This window comes from Toxotes jaculatrix, chromosome 1 (genome assembly GCF_017976425.1).
Source record: "Toxotes jaculatrix isolate fToxJac2 chromosome 1, fToxJac2.pri, whole genome shotgun sequence".
NCBI classification, from domain to species: domain Eukaryota; kingdom Metazoa; phylum Chordata; class Actinopteri; family Toxotidae; genus Toxotes; species Toxotes jaculatrix.
Genome location: NC_054394.1, coordinates 31932636 through 31945943, shown reverse-complemented (window position 1 = coordinate 31945943; position 13308 = coordinate 31932636). Strand labels below are relative to the sequence as shown.

The window sequence follows — 13308 nt, the reverse complement described above, 5'->3', positions numbered from 1 at the left end:
GAGTAAAAAAACCCTGAAGATCAAAAGTAACGAGAAGTGAATCTGCTTCTATCCGGTTTGATCCGGTTTGTTGGGTCGATGTGCTTCTCATGAAATGTCAGAGCTAAATTTAAAGGCTGACAATGAACTGTTACTCATCCTGAGTGGAACACTCATCTCACACACACACACACGCACACGCACACACACACACACAGATCTGTGTGTGTGTGTGTGTGTGTGAAAACGCCTCCATCTGTTGATCTGGTTGACAGCCAAACTCTTCTCTTCATTCAGTGGAAAACGCTCACAGCTCCACGGAGGCTGCACAGTCTGTCAGCTTCATAATGAAAATGTTCAAGTTTCAATCAAATCACGATTTTGATTTTTTTAATCGTATCAGGGATTTTTAAAACAATTATCTCTACAAAGTTAAGAGCATCAGACTCAGAGCTGAGGCCTTTTAAATGTACTGCGTTGATGTAGCGTCGTCTGAAGGTTTAACTCTGTGTCCACGGTTCAGCACCTAATGATTCATGTCCAGTGTCAACCTGTCCTTTGTGTGGGGAGGTGGACAGAGGTTTGGCTGCTGGGAAGCGTGTCTGAGGTTTAGTGAAACCCTGCGCTCTCGCCGTGTGATTGGTGGATCTGGCTCACCACTGACCTCCGTCACTGTGGTGCAGCACCTGAAACAGAAAACAAACAAAAAAAGTCCTCGCTCCGCAGAAAAGGTCACATGGTGACACTTCTGCTGCAGCTGGAAGCTGATTGGCTGCAGACGTTCCTCTGACCTCTGGTGACCTCTGCAGCAGAGAGAGGTTTTCAGATGAGTGTAAGTCCTCAGTGATCCGGTGCATGCTGTGTGTGTGTGTGTGTGTGTGTGTGTTTGGAGCGAAGACGCTGAATCTTCCTGTTGATTTTATCTCAGACTCATGTAACATTTGTTTGTTTAGATTTAGAACAAAATGGAAGACGTGTAAAGAAAAATCGACCTCGACCTTTCACCTTCTGACTCCGCCTTCGTTCACACCTCAGTGTGAAGAATGTGACTGACAGAAGCAAGTAGAGAACTACAGCTCCCAACATGCACCAGGGCAGAACACTGTGTACTTGCACACCGTTCCTGCTGTTCTTCTCACACTGAACCAGATGATGTAATGCAGCTGCAGTGTGTGTGTGTGTGTGTGTGGAGGTGGCAAGGTGAGTGAGAGGCTGCAGTAATGAGGTGCAAGAGAAACCTCCACATCCCAACTGATGATGTCACCTGCAGCCAATCAGCTGAAAGCTCAGAGCCACACAGTGTGCGTGTGTGTGTGTGTGCGTGTGCGTGTGTGTGTGTGCGTGTGTGTGCGTGTGTGTGTGTGTGTGTGTGCGTGTGCGTGTGTGTGTGTGCGTGTGTGTGTGTGTGTGTGTGTGCGTGTGTGTGTGTGTGTGTGTGCGTGTGCGTGTGTGTGTGTGCGTGTGTGTGTGTGCGTGTGCGTGTGTGTGCGTGTGTGTGTGTGCGTGAAGCATTCAGCAGAAACAACAGCACATCTGCAGAACGTGATTTTATCGTAGAGCTTTGTTTCTACTGGTCAGAGCAGTTTAAAGGACGAGTGCGGTTACAGAGCTGAACTGAGATGAACTGAGTAGAACAGGGGTGTGATACAGAGGGGGGCGGGGCTTCTCCGGGTCTGCAGGCTGCTTTTGAGGACAAACAGCAGCAGACTAACGGGAAGAGATGACATCACCTCTGTCTCCAAGCGATGATGTCACCGAAAATGAGGTCATTGCACAGAGCTCAACACAGTGATGTCATCACAACGTGACAGAAAAAAAGAAAAGACGTGGTTGATAACGGTGGATGAGGTGAAGCTGGGGGGAGGGAGGGGGGGTCTCACTGACCTGAGTGCTTCTCTAATGATGGTGCATGATGTCACATGTTGTTTCCAGCTGCCTTTGTTCACCTGCCACCAGGCGGGGGGTGGGGGAGGGTGGGGGAGGGGTGGGGGGTAACAAGCTGCTCACAGTGAGGTTAACAGAACTCTAACGGTGAGTGTGTGTGAGTGTGCGTCTCTGTCACTGTTTGACATGAAAAGGTTAAATTTATCAGCAACAAGCTGCAGAGACAAGTGTGAGCTGGAAGATTCATGAAGCTGTCTGCCAGTTTAAACCAGTTCCAACCAGTTTACCCGTGTGTGTGTGTGTGTGTGTCCTCCTCGGCTCCAGTGTGAATGGGCAGCCTGACTCTCAGCCAGCAGTCGTGTGTTTTATTTGTGTCGGCGAGGCGTCGTGACTCTCAGCGTTTCTGTTTCTGGTTGTGTCTGGAGCCCACTGCGGAGGAGGACAGGGAGAGAGAGGGAGAGAGAGAGGGGAGGGGGGTGAGGGAGGGGTGAGCGAGCTGCAGGCAGAGGAGGAGAGAGAGGACAGACAGCAGTGTGGGCTGAATGTCAGCGGAGGTGAGTCAGTGCTGCTGCAGGCGGAGGCTTCTGGAAACTCACCTGAGAGGACAGGTGCACCACTGAGCGCTGATTTAAAACCAACTCATTTGTCGTTCTCCAAAAATCTTTTCTCCAAATGTGCAGACTTCACCCCTCAGAGCTGCTTCCAAATGTAAAGCGTATCCCTGACTTTATGATCCACGGCTTCATGAAGTCCAGAGAACGGACGAGCAGCTGAGGGTCTCTGCACAGACAGATCCCTGCAGCGGCTTCACGTCACAGACCTGTGCTTCTGTTTCACCTGACCTTTCAGATCAGAGGAGAAAAACTGTTCAGTCATTTAGTCTGAACTGTTGATTTGCACTTTGATGAGATTTAAGCTGAGAATGATTTCAGTTCAGTGACGTGTGAACTCTAAATAAATCTGATACGACCCTTTTCATTCATCGTGCTTTGTAAAACATTCTGTCACAGGTTTCACTCGGCGAAACTCTTCGAGGAAACTCCTCAGAAACTATTTCCTCATGGAGCTTTGTGCAGATACTGTGTGACACACAAACACAAAGCTGGAAGAACATTATGATTTAAAACATTTCCCTTCAGTGGAACTAAGAACAAAAGTTGTGTAAAGTATTTACCTCATACAGGATGTTAGAGGTTTTTTATTTCAGTAAGTTATGAGGAAACGTTCTGTCCTTCGTCTCATCTGGAAACGCAGAGCTGTCTTCTCTGCAGCTCTGTCAGACTGACTGAATGAAGCGAGTGGAAAGTGACTCAGCTGCTCTTCAGTGCGACCACGCTGCCGGATCTCAGCGAGCGCGTAGGCGACAGAACGGAGCGGCGTGTTGGCAGCGTGTTGGCAGATGGTCGGCAGGCGGAGGATCTGATTCCATTCACAGAGCTCAGACATGAATGAGGACAAAAAGAAAAGTGCTCAAACACAAATGCAGCTTGTGTTCATGGAGAGAATGAGCTGCTGTCAGGAGCTGCACACCGATCAAAGCCCCCAGAAACTCCAGAGAACAAGGCAAACAGCAGCTGCTGATCCAAGCTTCACTGAAGTGAACATTCATCCATCCATCAGTGTGTCGGCTCCGGCTCACCTCTCTGAAACAGGTGTCTCTCCATCACTTCACTGCCTCCTCCTGCACTCATCTACCTGCTCACACACTTCGGCTTCGATGGAGTTGTGCTGTGTCCAGGACCAGGAGAAGACCAGAGCCCGTCCTTACAGCGTGAGGAGCAAACCTGCTCAGCTGAGGAAGACCATGTGATACAACTAAAAGCTCCAGAACAACAACGAATGGACCTTGTAGTCGAGACTGTTCTGGGATCATCTGTTGGGTGGAGGGATGATCCCGATCACAGATCTGAGTCCTTTAATACTCACAGATTCAATTTAAGACCTTTTCATATTTTTAAAGGACGATTCAGAATTTACAGCTTCTTTATCTTTGGACTTCAGTCAGTCTGTGTATTTTGCTAATGTGTGTGTCAGAACACACACTGTCACTTCACTCTCATGCAGTGGAATGATCACGGTGTAGAACCTGACAGCTCCACATTAAGAGGAGCAGCACCAGGATCCAGTCCAGCTCTGGAGACTGGTTAGAGAGTCCAAACATTTAAACTCATCCCTGTCCCACCTAGTGGGTGGTGCCTCTGAGAGCAACTGAAACCACTGGGTGGAACGTTCACACCTTGGGTGGAGCCTGCTGGGCTGCCTCAGGTGGAATGGTTAGCACCTGAAGGTAGAAACTAGGTACCCTCAGGTGCTAACTTCAATCCTTCAGTCCCACAACCTCTGCAGCCAGAGGAGCATCTCCAGAGGGAAGGCGATGTTCATCCCTCCAGCAGAGTCCAACACAAACAGCAGAACCGGGCCTGAACTCAAAGCTTTTTTAGCTTTCACTTTTTATTGGATCACTTCAGTGTTTTTACAAATAAAAGTCAACAGTAATGAAAAACACAGGAAGAATAGAAGAGTCTGTTCTGATATAAAAATATAACTTTTCAGGAAGGAGCAACACTGAGGAGCAGGGTCAGAGGTCACCAGATCAGACAGGAAGTTCAGTTCAGGTAATAGTCTGTGCCTCAGAGAGGGACCCCGTTCCCTCACCTGCCTTCTGTCCATGTTTCCTGGCAGAGTCAAATGTCAGGTAGTAGAGGTCAGAGGTCAGGGTCCCTCAGGCATCGCACACTTCCTGTTTCGGACCTGAACCACTTCCTTCCTCTCCTTCAGGAAGTTTCCGAAGGCATCGCTCTCTTTGCTCTCCTCCGTGGCTGGAAAATCAAGAAGGAACGTTGAGACTCGTATTTTCCAGAGTGATGGTTACAACTGTGATCTCACCAAACAACACATCAGCACAACTGATTTTCCTGCTCTTTGGTTTATTCAGGTGCTCACTGAGGTTTCTTTTTGTTTTTAAAGGTGTACGCTGCCCTCTGCAGGCAGAGAGCAGGAACTGCACACACAGTGAAGCAGTCGTACTGTTTTCATGTGATGTGTTTTTAGGCCGATTACCGTCCGTCCATCTAAAGTCTGATTCAGGCTCTTTGTTTTGAACAAACGTTCAGTTGCTGCAGTTTGTCTGTCTGTGTTTGGGATTTTATTCTTTCTCACCTGTGTGGTCGATGTCATCTGTGTCGCTGTCGTCCTCCTCCTCCTCCGCATCGTCAGGGTTACCACGTGTCATAATGAGGTCACTGGGTCCGGCGATGTCAGCATCCTCTGTGGACAGGAAGTCAATCAGCCAACTACAACAATCATGTAAGGTATAACAAAAAAATGTTAATGAATTACTCACACTATTATTTTCCCTATTGAATAATATGTTGATTATTTTCTCATTTCATGTAAATCAGAGGGTCAGACAATGGTTTTTTGGTTTCAGGTTCAGAATCTGTATCACGAGAGCAAAAACTCCCAAACAGTTAGTCAGTGTGAAAATGTGCAAAACACAATTAAAATCACTTTTACATAAGAAAATAAAACAACCTGGTGAAAACAATGTTAGTAATAAAATAAAGACACAGTGATTTTCTGGCTCGTGGCGACTGTGGGACAGTACACAGCCTCGCACTGGGCAGCTAACGAGACAACAAACAGCAGGAAACATTTTATTTTTAAATCATTTCAGAGAAGAATTTCCTGAAATGAATTTGTTAATAATTTCACATTAAACAGAGACAGTAAATTCTGGTGTTTTTGAATTAGTTTCTGTCTCGTTTGTTAATGACGACGTTCAGTTGGTTTCAGTCTTCGAGACGTACACCTGGTCAGCTGAACATTTTATTCTGTGAGTGCTGGTTGGCTCTACCTATGGCAGGTGCGTTTGTCATGTCCACAGCTCCCAGGTCCTTCCTGAGACGCTCCAGCTGCTGCTGCTGCTTCTTGCTCTGAGCGTCCGTCTGGTGGACAGGAGGTCAGTTAAAACTTGGAGGTAAGGACAGAAAGAAAAGACAGACAGACACACACACAGACACTCACCAGCTGTTTGTGCAGTCGTTCGTATTCAGGTCGATAGTCCCTGAGGAAGAAGAATGAAGTGCTCAGTGTCAGTTTGATAACTTTATTATTCAGTGCGTTCAGTATCCAAACCGTTTCACCTCTCAGTGACGAGCAGCAGCAGTAACCACACCCACTAACCTCTCATACTCCTCAGCGGCGTCCTCCACCTGAACGAACAGTTCGTCCAATCCGGTTCCTGTCACTGCTGACACGCCCACCACCTGCAGACACAGTCCACACTGTCAGGACAGGTCGGTCTGTAATACTGAGTTCTACTGAGTTCTACTGAGCGTGGAACCAGGCTCACAGTTTACACATTTAGATCTGATCCTCTGAAGGTGAAGGTGATGCCAGAGAGCCTGAACGCCCCACAGCTGTCCAGTTAAAAACACTTGTCTGTCTCTGGTGGACTTAGGATCTATGGACACCTTTAAAACGCAGCTCCCTGCCTGTTTAGACTTACAGACGGTGGATCTAGTCTGAGTGAATCACACATTCATCTGGCCGACCACTGAATCTCCTCTTGATTCGGGTTTCTGCTCTGTGCTGGTCCTCTTACCCTCAGGTTGGTGTAGAACTCGTCCAGCACCAGACTCATGGAGCGTGTCAGGTTGCTCACGTACGAGGTTTCCTGGTTCAGAGCATCCTGGAAAACCTCAAAGTCCTGCATCCACTCCACCGCAAAGCTGTGGTCGATGATGTCGGTCTGTACAAACCACAGCAGCGAGTCCACAACAAGTCGACAACACAAGATGAAATATGAGCCAACCAATCCTCATAAAGTCCACGTAAAGATTTCACCAGCAGACAGGAAGTGACCTCACCTTGTTCATGACGACGATGAAGGGCAGCTTGGTCTTGTAGAGAATACTGAAGGAGAGAAAGAGCAGCTGAGACTAAAGCTCCGCTCAGACAGGATTAACACGACAGAGCTGCAGCTACATGAGTGGAAGCGTCAGTGGTCATTGTTTTATAGAAACAGTGGATTTAATATTTCATTTTCACACATATAAACATATTACATATGATCTTCATATGTTTTTTATGATTTTATAAGCCGGATTTAGTCTGGTTCGGTGGTTTGGTCTGGTACCTGCAGGCGTAGAGCATATTGGACATGAATGTGACAGGGTTGATGCTGCGGGACGTGTCCATCACATAGATCACGACACAGGGGAAGGACGACGCCTGAAACACACACACACACACACACACACACACACACACACACACACACACACAAAGAACATTAACCGACTTTAATTTTATCAGTAAAGAAAAGCAAAGTGCAGCCCAGCGTGCAGACGTACCAGAGCCTCTGTGATGATGGTTCCGGACGCCGACCAGGTGAAGACTTCAATCTGACCTGGGGTGTCAATCAGCACGTACCTGCAGAGGTCAAAGGTCATCAGACACAAAAATACAAAGGGAGACAGGAGAAAAAGGAAACAACCAGCAACAAAGAACCAGAACCAAGTGGGTTTTACATTCCCTGAGATACAGGTGGCTTCTTAGCACTGCCTCCTCTGCTGCCCTCAGCGCCTCCTCTCACACCACCGGAGGATGTGGGAATGATTGACAGACATGTGCCTGTATGGTTTCCAGGTGAGTTTGAAGCAGTTTATTTTTACTGTGATGAAAAAACGCTGATCCTCCTCTGACATTTCCTCGTTTAGTTATGATTCCTGGTTCTTCCTTTAGAGAACCGACAGTTTTGTAAACGATGGACCTCAGTGGAGCTTTGACATTTTCTTGTCTACAATTTTTTTGTTTCTCAATATGACAATGAAACAGAAAACACAACATCACTCAACATCTCTGAAAGAACAGAATTACTTTTGAACTATTTTATAGCCACAAAGTCAAACAGGTAAAAGTCATTCGACTCAGATGAGGATGATGATGACGATGATGATGATGATGAGACGGCACAGAGACAGAACGAGGATGATACTGACCGGTGATTCTGTCGCTTCTTCTCTATGAACTGCATCACCTGAAGAACATGAACACAAACACACGTGTTAGTTCATCTCAGCTTGTTCAGTCAGTTGTTAGCTGCATCTGGAAACTACAACCCAAACAGTTCTGTGTAGTTCCAGAGGAGAACAGGACTTATTGTCTCACGCCCCGTCCAGCCACGGCGATGTCCTGTCTCTCTGTGAACTGTCTGTTAAATCCGTTCCAGAGTCACGTCCTTGGATTTTAAAGTGGATCTGTGAGTCTGAATTTTGACTTCAGTGTGAAAATGGAGTAAGTCAGAAGCATTGGAGGAAACCTGACAGATGGAAACATGCCAACACAAACAGTTCAAACTGTGTTAGTTTTAAAAGCAATTTGGTTAAAACAGTTAACTAAACCAAAGTTCACAGCTTTGGTTTAGTTCATTCAGAGATTTATTCACCTGATCGAAGCGCGTAGCGAACAGGTTGAGTGACGTCACAATGCCTCCGTTCGGTCCGAGGCCGTACTGCTTCATCACCTCCTTGTAGTTCACTGTGTCCCTGATGTCTGGAGGGAAGAAGACAGACAGACTGAAAGCTACAGAGAGCAGGAAGGACAAAAAACAGACCAGCTCCGTGCTGTTCTGTATGTGAGCCTCCGTTCACTCTCTGTTTCAGTTAATGGCACTGTTAAGGGTATGTTCTGTGTGTCCAGGAAATAGACTGGTCCTCACCAATGTTTGCAGGGAAGGGGACTTCGTGGACGGCAGGGTCCAGGTTGATGACGTATGGCGGAGTTTTCAGAGAGTGAAGGTGACCCGTCAGCCTCTGGAGAAAACAGAGACACTCAGGTCAAAACAGAGAGCGAGCAAACACAGAAGAGACAGGAGCTGGTGTTGGATGGTTTCACAGACAGGTGATACCATCCTCACCAGCCTCATCAAGCTCAGATTTGTGGTATGAAGTGATAACTGTCTGTGGATTCTGCCATTACAGCATGATGTCAGTGTCTGGGACCCAAATTGTTCCCAGATCCTGAACGGTTGGACACGACAGTCTCTGAATATTCGGACAGATGTGCATCATATGTGAAACAAAGGAAAACAGCTTGTAACGTTCTATAATTTTCTTATTGTCAGCTAATCCAAACTGTTTGTCCCTCCTCCGTCTGTGGCTCTCATCTCTGAGCCCATTGGTTCCTCCTGAAGACGTCAGTCACGTGGTACAGTTATATTTCACGTGAGTTATATTTTGTATGTAGCTTCAGTTTAAACAAACACACTGGAGGAAACACTGTGAGTGTGTTAGGGACGATTCTCAGCATCACTGATGTGGCTCAGAGGATCAGAGACTTCACTGTTAGCAGGAGACGCTCAGTGATGGTTTGAGTTTGAACGTGAGATTTAATGACATGAGGAAAAAGGCAGATGACTCAGGTCCAGGTGAGTGAAAACCTGCCGTAAGTGTTTGTCAAACGAGCTGCGAGGTGAATAAAGGTGAAACTAGTCTGTAAAATAAACCGTGTTTACTCAGGCTGCAGCTAACGGAGAGAATTAACGAGCATGGGAACAGATTACGGTGAAGAAACCCGCCATTTCTGTTACAACCTCTCGTGTCACAAAGAAGAACTTTTGGTTTTAAACGTGTTTAAACGTGTATATCGTTTTTGGCCGGTTACCTGTTAGCTGGAGAAGCTAATTCAAGCAGCTAGCCGTCGTTAGCCACGCTCGCTAACTGACCTGAACGAAGGTGGTTTTCCCGGACCCCGCCATCCCCAGCACGATCAGACAAACGGGTTTGTCCCGGGCGGCAGCTCCCGGTGTCCCGCTGTCTCTCCTCCCTGCTGAACTCTCCTGGAAAGCCTCCTCAGGACCGGGACCGGGACCGAAACTCTGCTCAGCATCTGCCATGTTGTTTGGTATGGTGGTAACCGGCTGCCGTAAAAACACTGGTACTGTCGTAAAACGTGCATCCCCATGATTCATGTAGGGAGGAGGAATCATGGCTTAGCTGCCCCAAGTTTGTCTTTTTAAAAATAAACGTGTCATCGTTCGGTGTCTGCAGTCACGAGATTATGTTTAAGAAAATGATTTTACTATTTTCAGCAACTGACAAAAACAAGTAATAACACATTTTTAGGCCCAGGTTCACTTCGTATTATTTGGGTGTAAATAAATAGTTAGACATTTGCACCTTTAAAGTAGATTATCAGCCATGACAGGTAAATACCAAGGTTTCAGCAGTGAGGATCACTTCCACGTTCAGAAAGCTGCAGTTCCTCGGCTGCCGCTGGGGGCTGGCTCCAGAAGTGAGCAATTCTCCATTGACCCCCATGTTAAAATAACCAACTTTACAACCTAAAAAACATATTTACAGCCTGGTACATTTTTTCTTTTTGGTCTCTATTGATAGTGTCCACCTCCATGAACGGGGGCTCTCTATCTGAAACAGTCATGTTTAAAACACAGCAGCAACATTATGATCTCTGTTGTATGCTGTGTGTCGCGGTCGTACGGGGTCGAGCTACTCGGGTCGGACTCGGGGACTGTGGTGTGGTGGATGTAGCTGCGTGTGCAGCAGCCAGTCTGTTTTCACTAAATTACTTCTTCTTTTTATGGAATATGTTTACAGGTTTTTCAAATAATTAATTAGCACATGTTGATGGAGATGATAAAAAGTGAATGCAGCTGGATGGAGAGCGTAGATGAACACCTGCGTACAGGTGTTGTAGTGGTCTTCACACCTGTGGTCGTGACGGTGGCCGAAGTACAACCCAGACCTTTTCATCTCTGCGGCGTCTCTGATGTGATGTGGTGTTCCACGACCCAGGAAGCCACAAGATGGTGCTCTAACACCATGAGGCAGGCAACCGATGAGCAGGCAGAGCAACTTCCACTGCACAGCACCTGACCCACAACCTGCTCAGGTGACCATTTTAAACACTGCCTTAGACGTGGCTGAGAATACCCCTGTTTCTAAGTGTCCTTCAGTATCACAGTGATCCAGTGACAGCTGGCTCTACATCTGTGGGTTCACTGCAAACAGGAGCTGATCACAGGTAACCCAGAAAAGTCTGTGTTCATCTCAGAACCATCAAAGCATTCATGCTGGAAAAGAAAGCACCTGATCAGGAATAATTTCCAGCATTAAAATGTTTTCAGGATGTTTGATTTCTCAGACAGTAACGTGACACATTCATCTCTGTGTCAGATTATTTCTCTTCTGGAAATGCAAATAGTCTCATGTATTGTGTCCATCTGTCTTTCTCAACGTCTTCCTTCTGTTAATGTAAATATATGTGACATATGGTGAGACGTTGGCTCCACACTCTGACATCAAACCTCTCACAGTGTCTCACAGTTTAAGAAAAGTCACAGTAGAATTGAAAACACACACAAGGCCAGTGGAAACTATTACAGAGACACAACATGGCTCCTGTTGTCATGGAAACAGGACTGTGTAATACACAAAACACTGGGCTTCCAGATCTGAGCATGAACTGGACTGGATGCAGTCACTGGGTCAAGTCTCCGACCCTCACACGCCTCCACGGCGTCCGGTCGGCGGTGTGTTTCCTGCACGCTGAGCTCATCACACCTGGGACTCGTCAGCGGGACTTTACACAACGTTTAGTCAGGCTGTGGAGGGAAACAAAGACGCCATCATCAGCCCGAAGCTGCCTGACTGAACGCGGACTTTTGGGGCCTTAGATGAGACATTCACTGACCCCCCAAAGGGGAGGATCTTTTTGATGATGGTGATACAGTCTGTCAGTTACCAGTAGAAGCTTTGCTGGTTCCAGCTTCTTATGTTGCTGCTTCAGTAAATGGAAAATCTGTGAGTTTTGGACAAAACAAGACATTTGAAGACATCACCTTGGACTCAACCTGAGAAACTAGACACATCACACATCACATCACACCTCTGGAGCCACATTTTACAAACTGTACTCCTGTTTCCTGCTTCGTTCCGATGCAGCTAAACTCAGACGTCCTGAAACATTGAAAAGTTGTGGTGGGGAAAACTTACAGTAGCTGCTGTGGGGCTCCCTGCTCTCTGGTCCCTGAAAGGGGGCCTGCAGGGGCCCTGTGGGGCCTCGGTGACCTGCTCGGCCCCGGCCTGGCCACCGGCTGACAGCTCAGCTGTGGAGGATGAATCCTGAGAGGCCGACCTGCTTCAGCCTGCTTCAGCCTGTGTCAGGTTTGAGTGACAGGTGAGAGAGGAGACTCTAAAAAACTCACACTTTTGCAGTTTCACTCTTTTTATTTCAGAGTTATAAATATCTCTATATTGCTGCCAAATGTGAAAATATATAAAACAGAGAAGGAACCAGAATCAATTAACGCAGGTTTAACTAAGTGGAGCAGCCAAAACAGTCAAGTGGACTCCTAATGAGTTTCCTCAGACTCTGTCAGGGGAGATCAGGGATTTGTTTTCCCTCCTAAAGGTCTTTATGGAACGTTTTCCCGTGTCAGCCTTCCTCTCATGCCGTCCACGTCCAACACTTCTCCTCCAAGTGAGAGGAGTTTGTAGAAAATGCAAATTTATGCAGCGTGCCTTATTAAAATGCATCCGGCTGAAAAGAAAGAAAATATTCAGTGAGTGCTAATGCACTGCATTATAATTTTAAAACTGCTCTTTGTAGTTTGGGTTTCATCAGGGCTGTGTGATGAAATGATTGTGACACTTTATTAGTGATTCATGTGAAGATGAGAAGGGGATCGTGTGCCGATGGTTCAGTTTCATTACAGGAATGTCAGAGCAGCTTTTTCTCTGAGTCTCACTCTGACAGACACACCGTCCTGTTGTAGCTCGAACATAAAACCGAGCACAGCAGAGACAGCTGGATCTTAAAGTTACCACCTCCAAGCTCTTTGTCTTATCAAAGCCATTTTTTTATTCTATTCATCCTTTTTTTCCAGCAACGTTTATTTATTTGCAAAAAAGACGATTTCAGTGACCATCTCAGTCCACCTGTCCTGAGCTGGATCCACATTAGTTTCACACACACAGAAAAACACATGATTCAACATAACTGTTCATAATTCAGTCTCATTGATAGAAGCCTCTCTGTGAAATATTCTCTGTCTGAGTCTGAGACCTTTGGACTTCACCATCAACCAGAAGCCATCTGACATCTGTTCACTGGTTTTCCCACAGGATCTGTCTGAGGCAGCTGAACGATGATCGGCATCAGTGGCCGGACAGCGGCCCGGGGCGGCATCACGGGGGGGGGGGGGGGGGGGGGGGCGGCACAACCACGTGCATGGGGGGTCGCTCAGTTACCTGAGTCACGTGTTTACTTTATTCACTGTAACTTAAATTGATTGACAGTGGATGTGACCCAGGGCTAAACGTCTTTCTGATGTTCAGTAACTGTTCGTGATGAACACAGGTGAACCCGTCGTTGTTGAGGATGTCACTGATTGGAGATTTCTGCCAGGTGTTGTTTTTA

At 46.8% G+C, this 13308-nt stretch overlaps 1 protein-coding gene across 1 annotated transcript; it reads right to left on the bottom strand.

The window, feature by feature from the left end:
* Window positions 1–4296: 4296 nt before the first annotated feature.
* On the bottom strand, window positions 4297–9804 carry gpn1 (GPN-loop GTPase 1). Its single transcript, XM_041059869.1, has 13 exons — window positions 9593–9804; window positions 8588–8681; window positions 8315–8421; window positions 7869–7906; window positions 7221–7299; window positions 7004–7098; window positions 6735–6780; window positions 6470–6616; window positions 6049–6131; window positions 5890–5929; window positions 5720–5810; window positions 5023–5130; window positions 4297–4682 (listed from the first exon to the last, which is right to left on the bottom strand). The coding sequence occupies exons 1-13, from the start codon at window positions 9761–9763 to the stop codon at window positions 4576–4578; spliced, it is 1206 nt and encodes a 401-aa protein (XP_040915803.1). The 5' UTR covers window positions 9764–9804; the 3' UTR covers window positions 4297–4575.
* Window positions 9805–13308: the final 3504 nt, after the last annotated feature.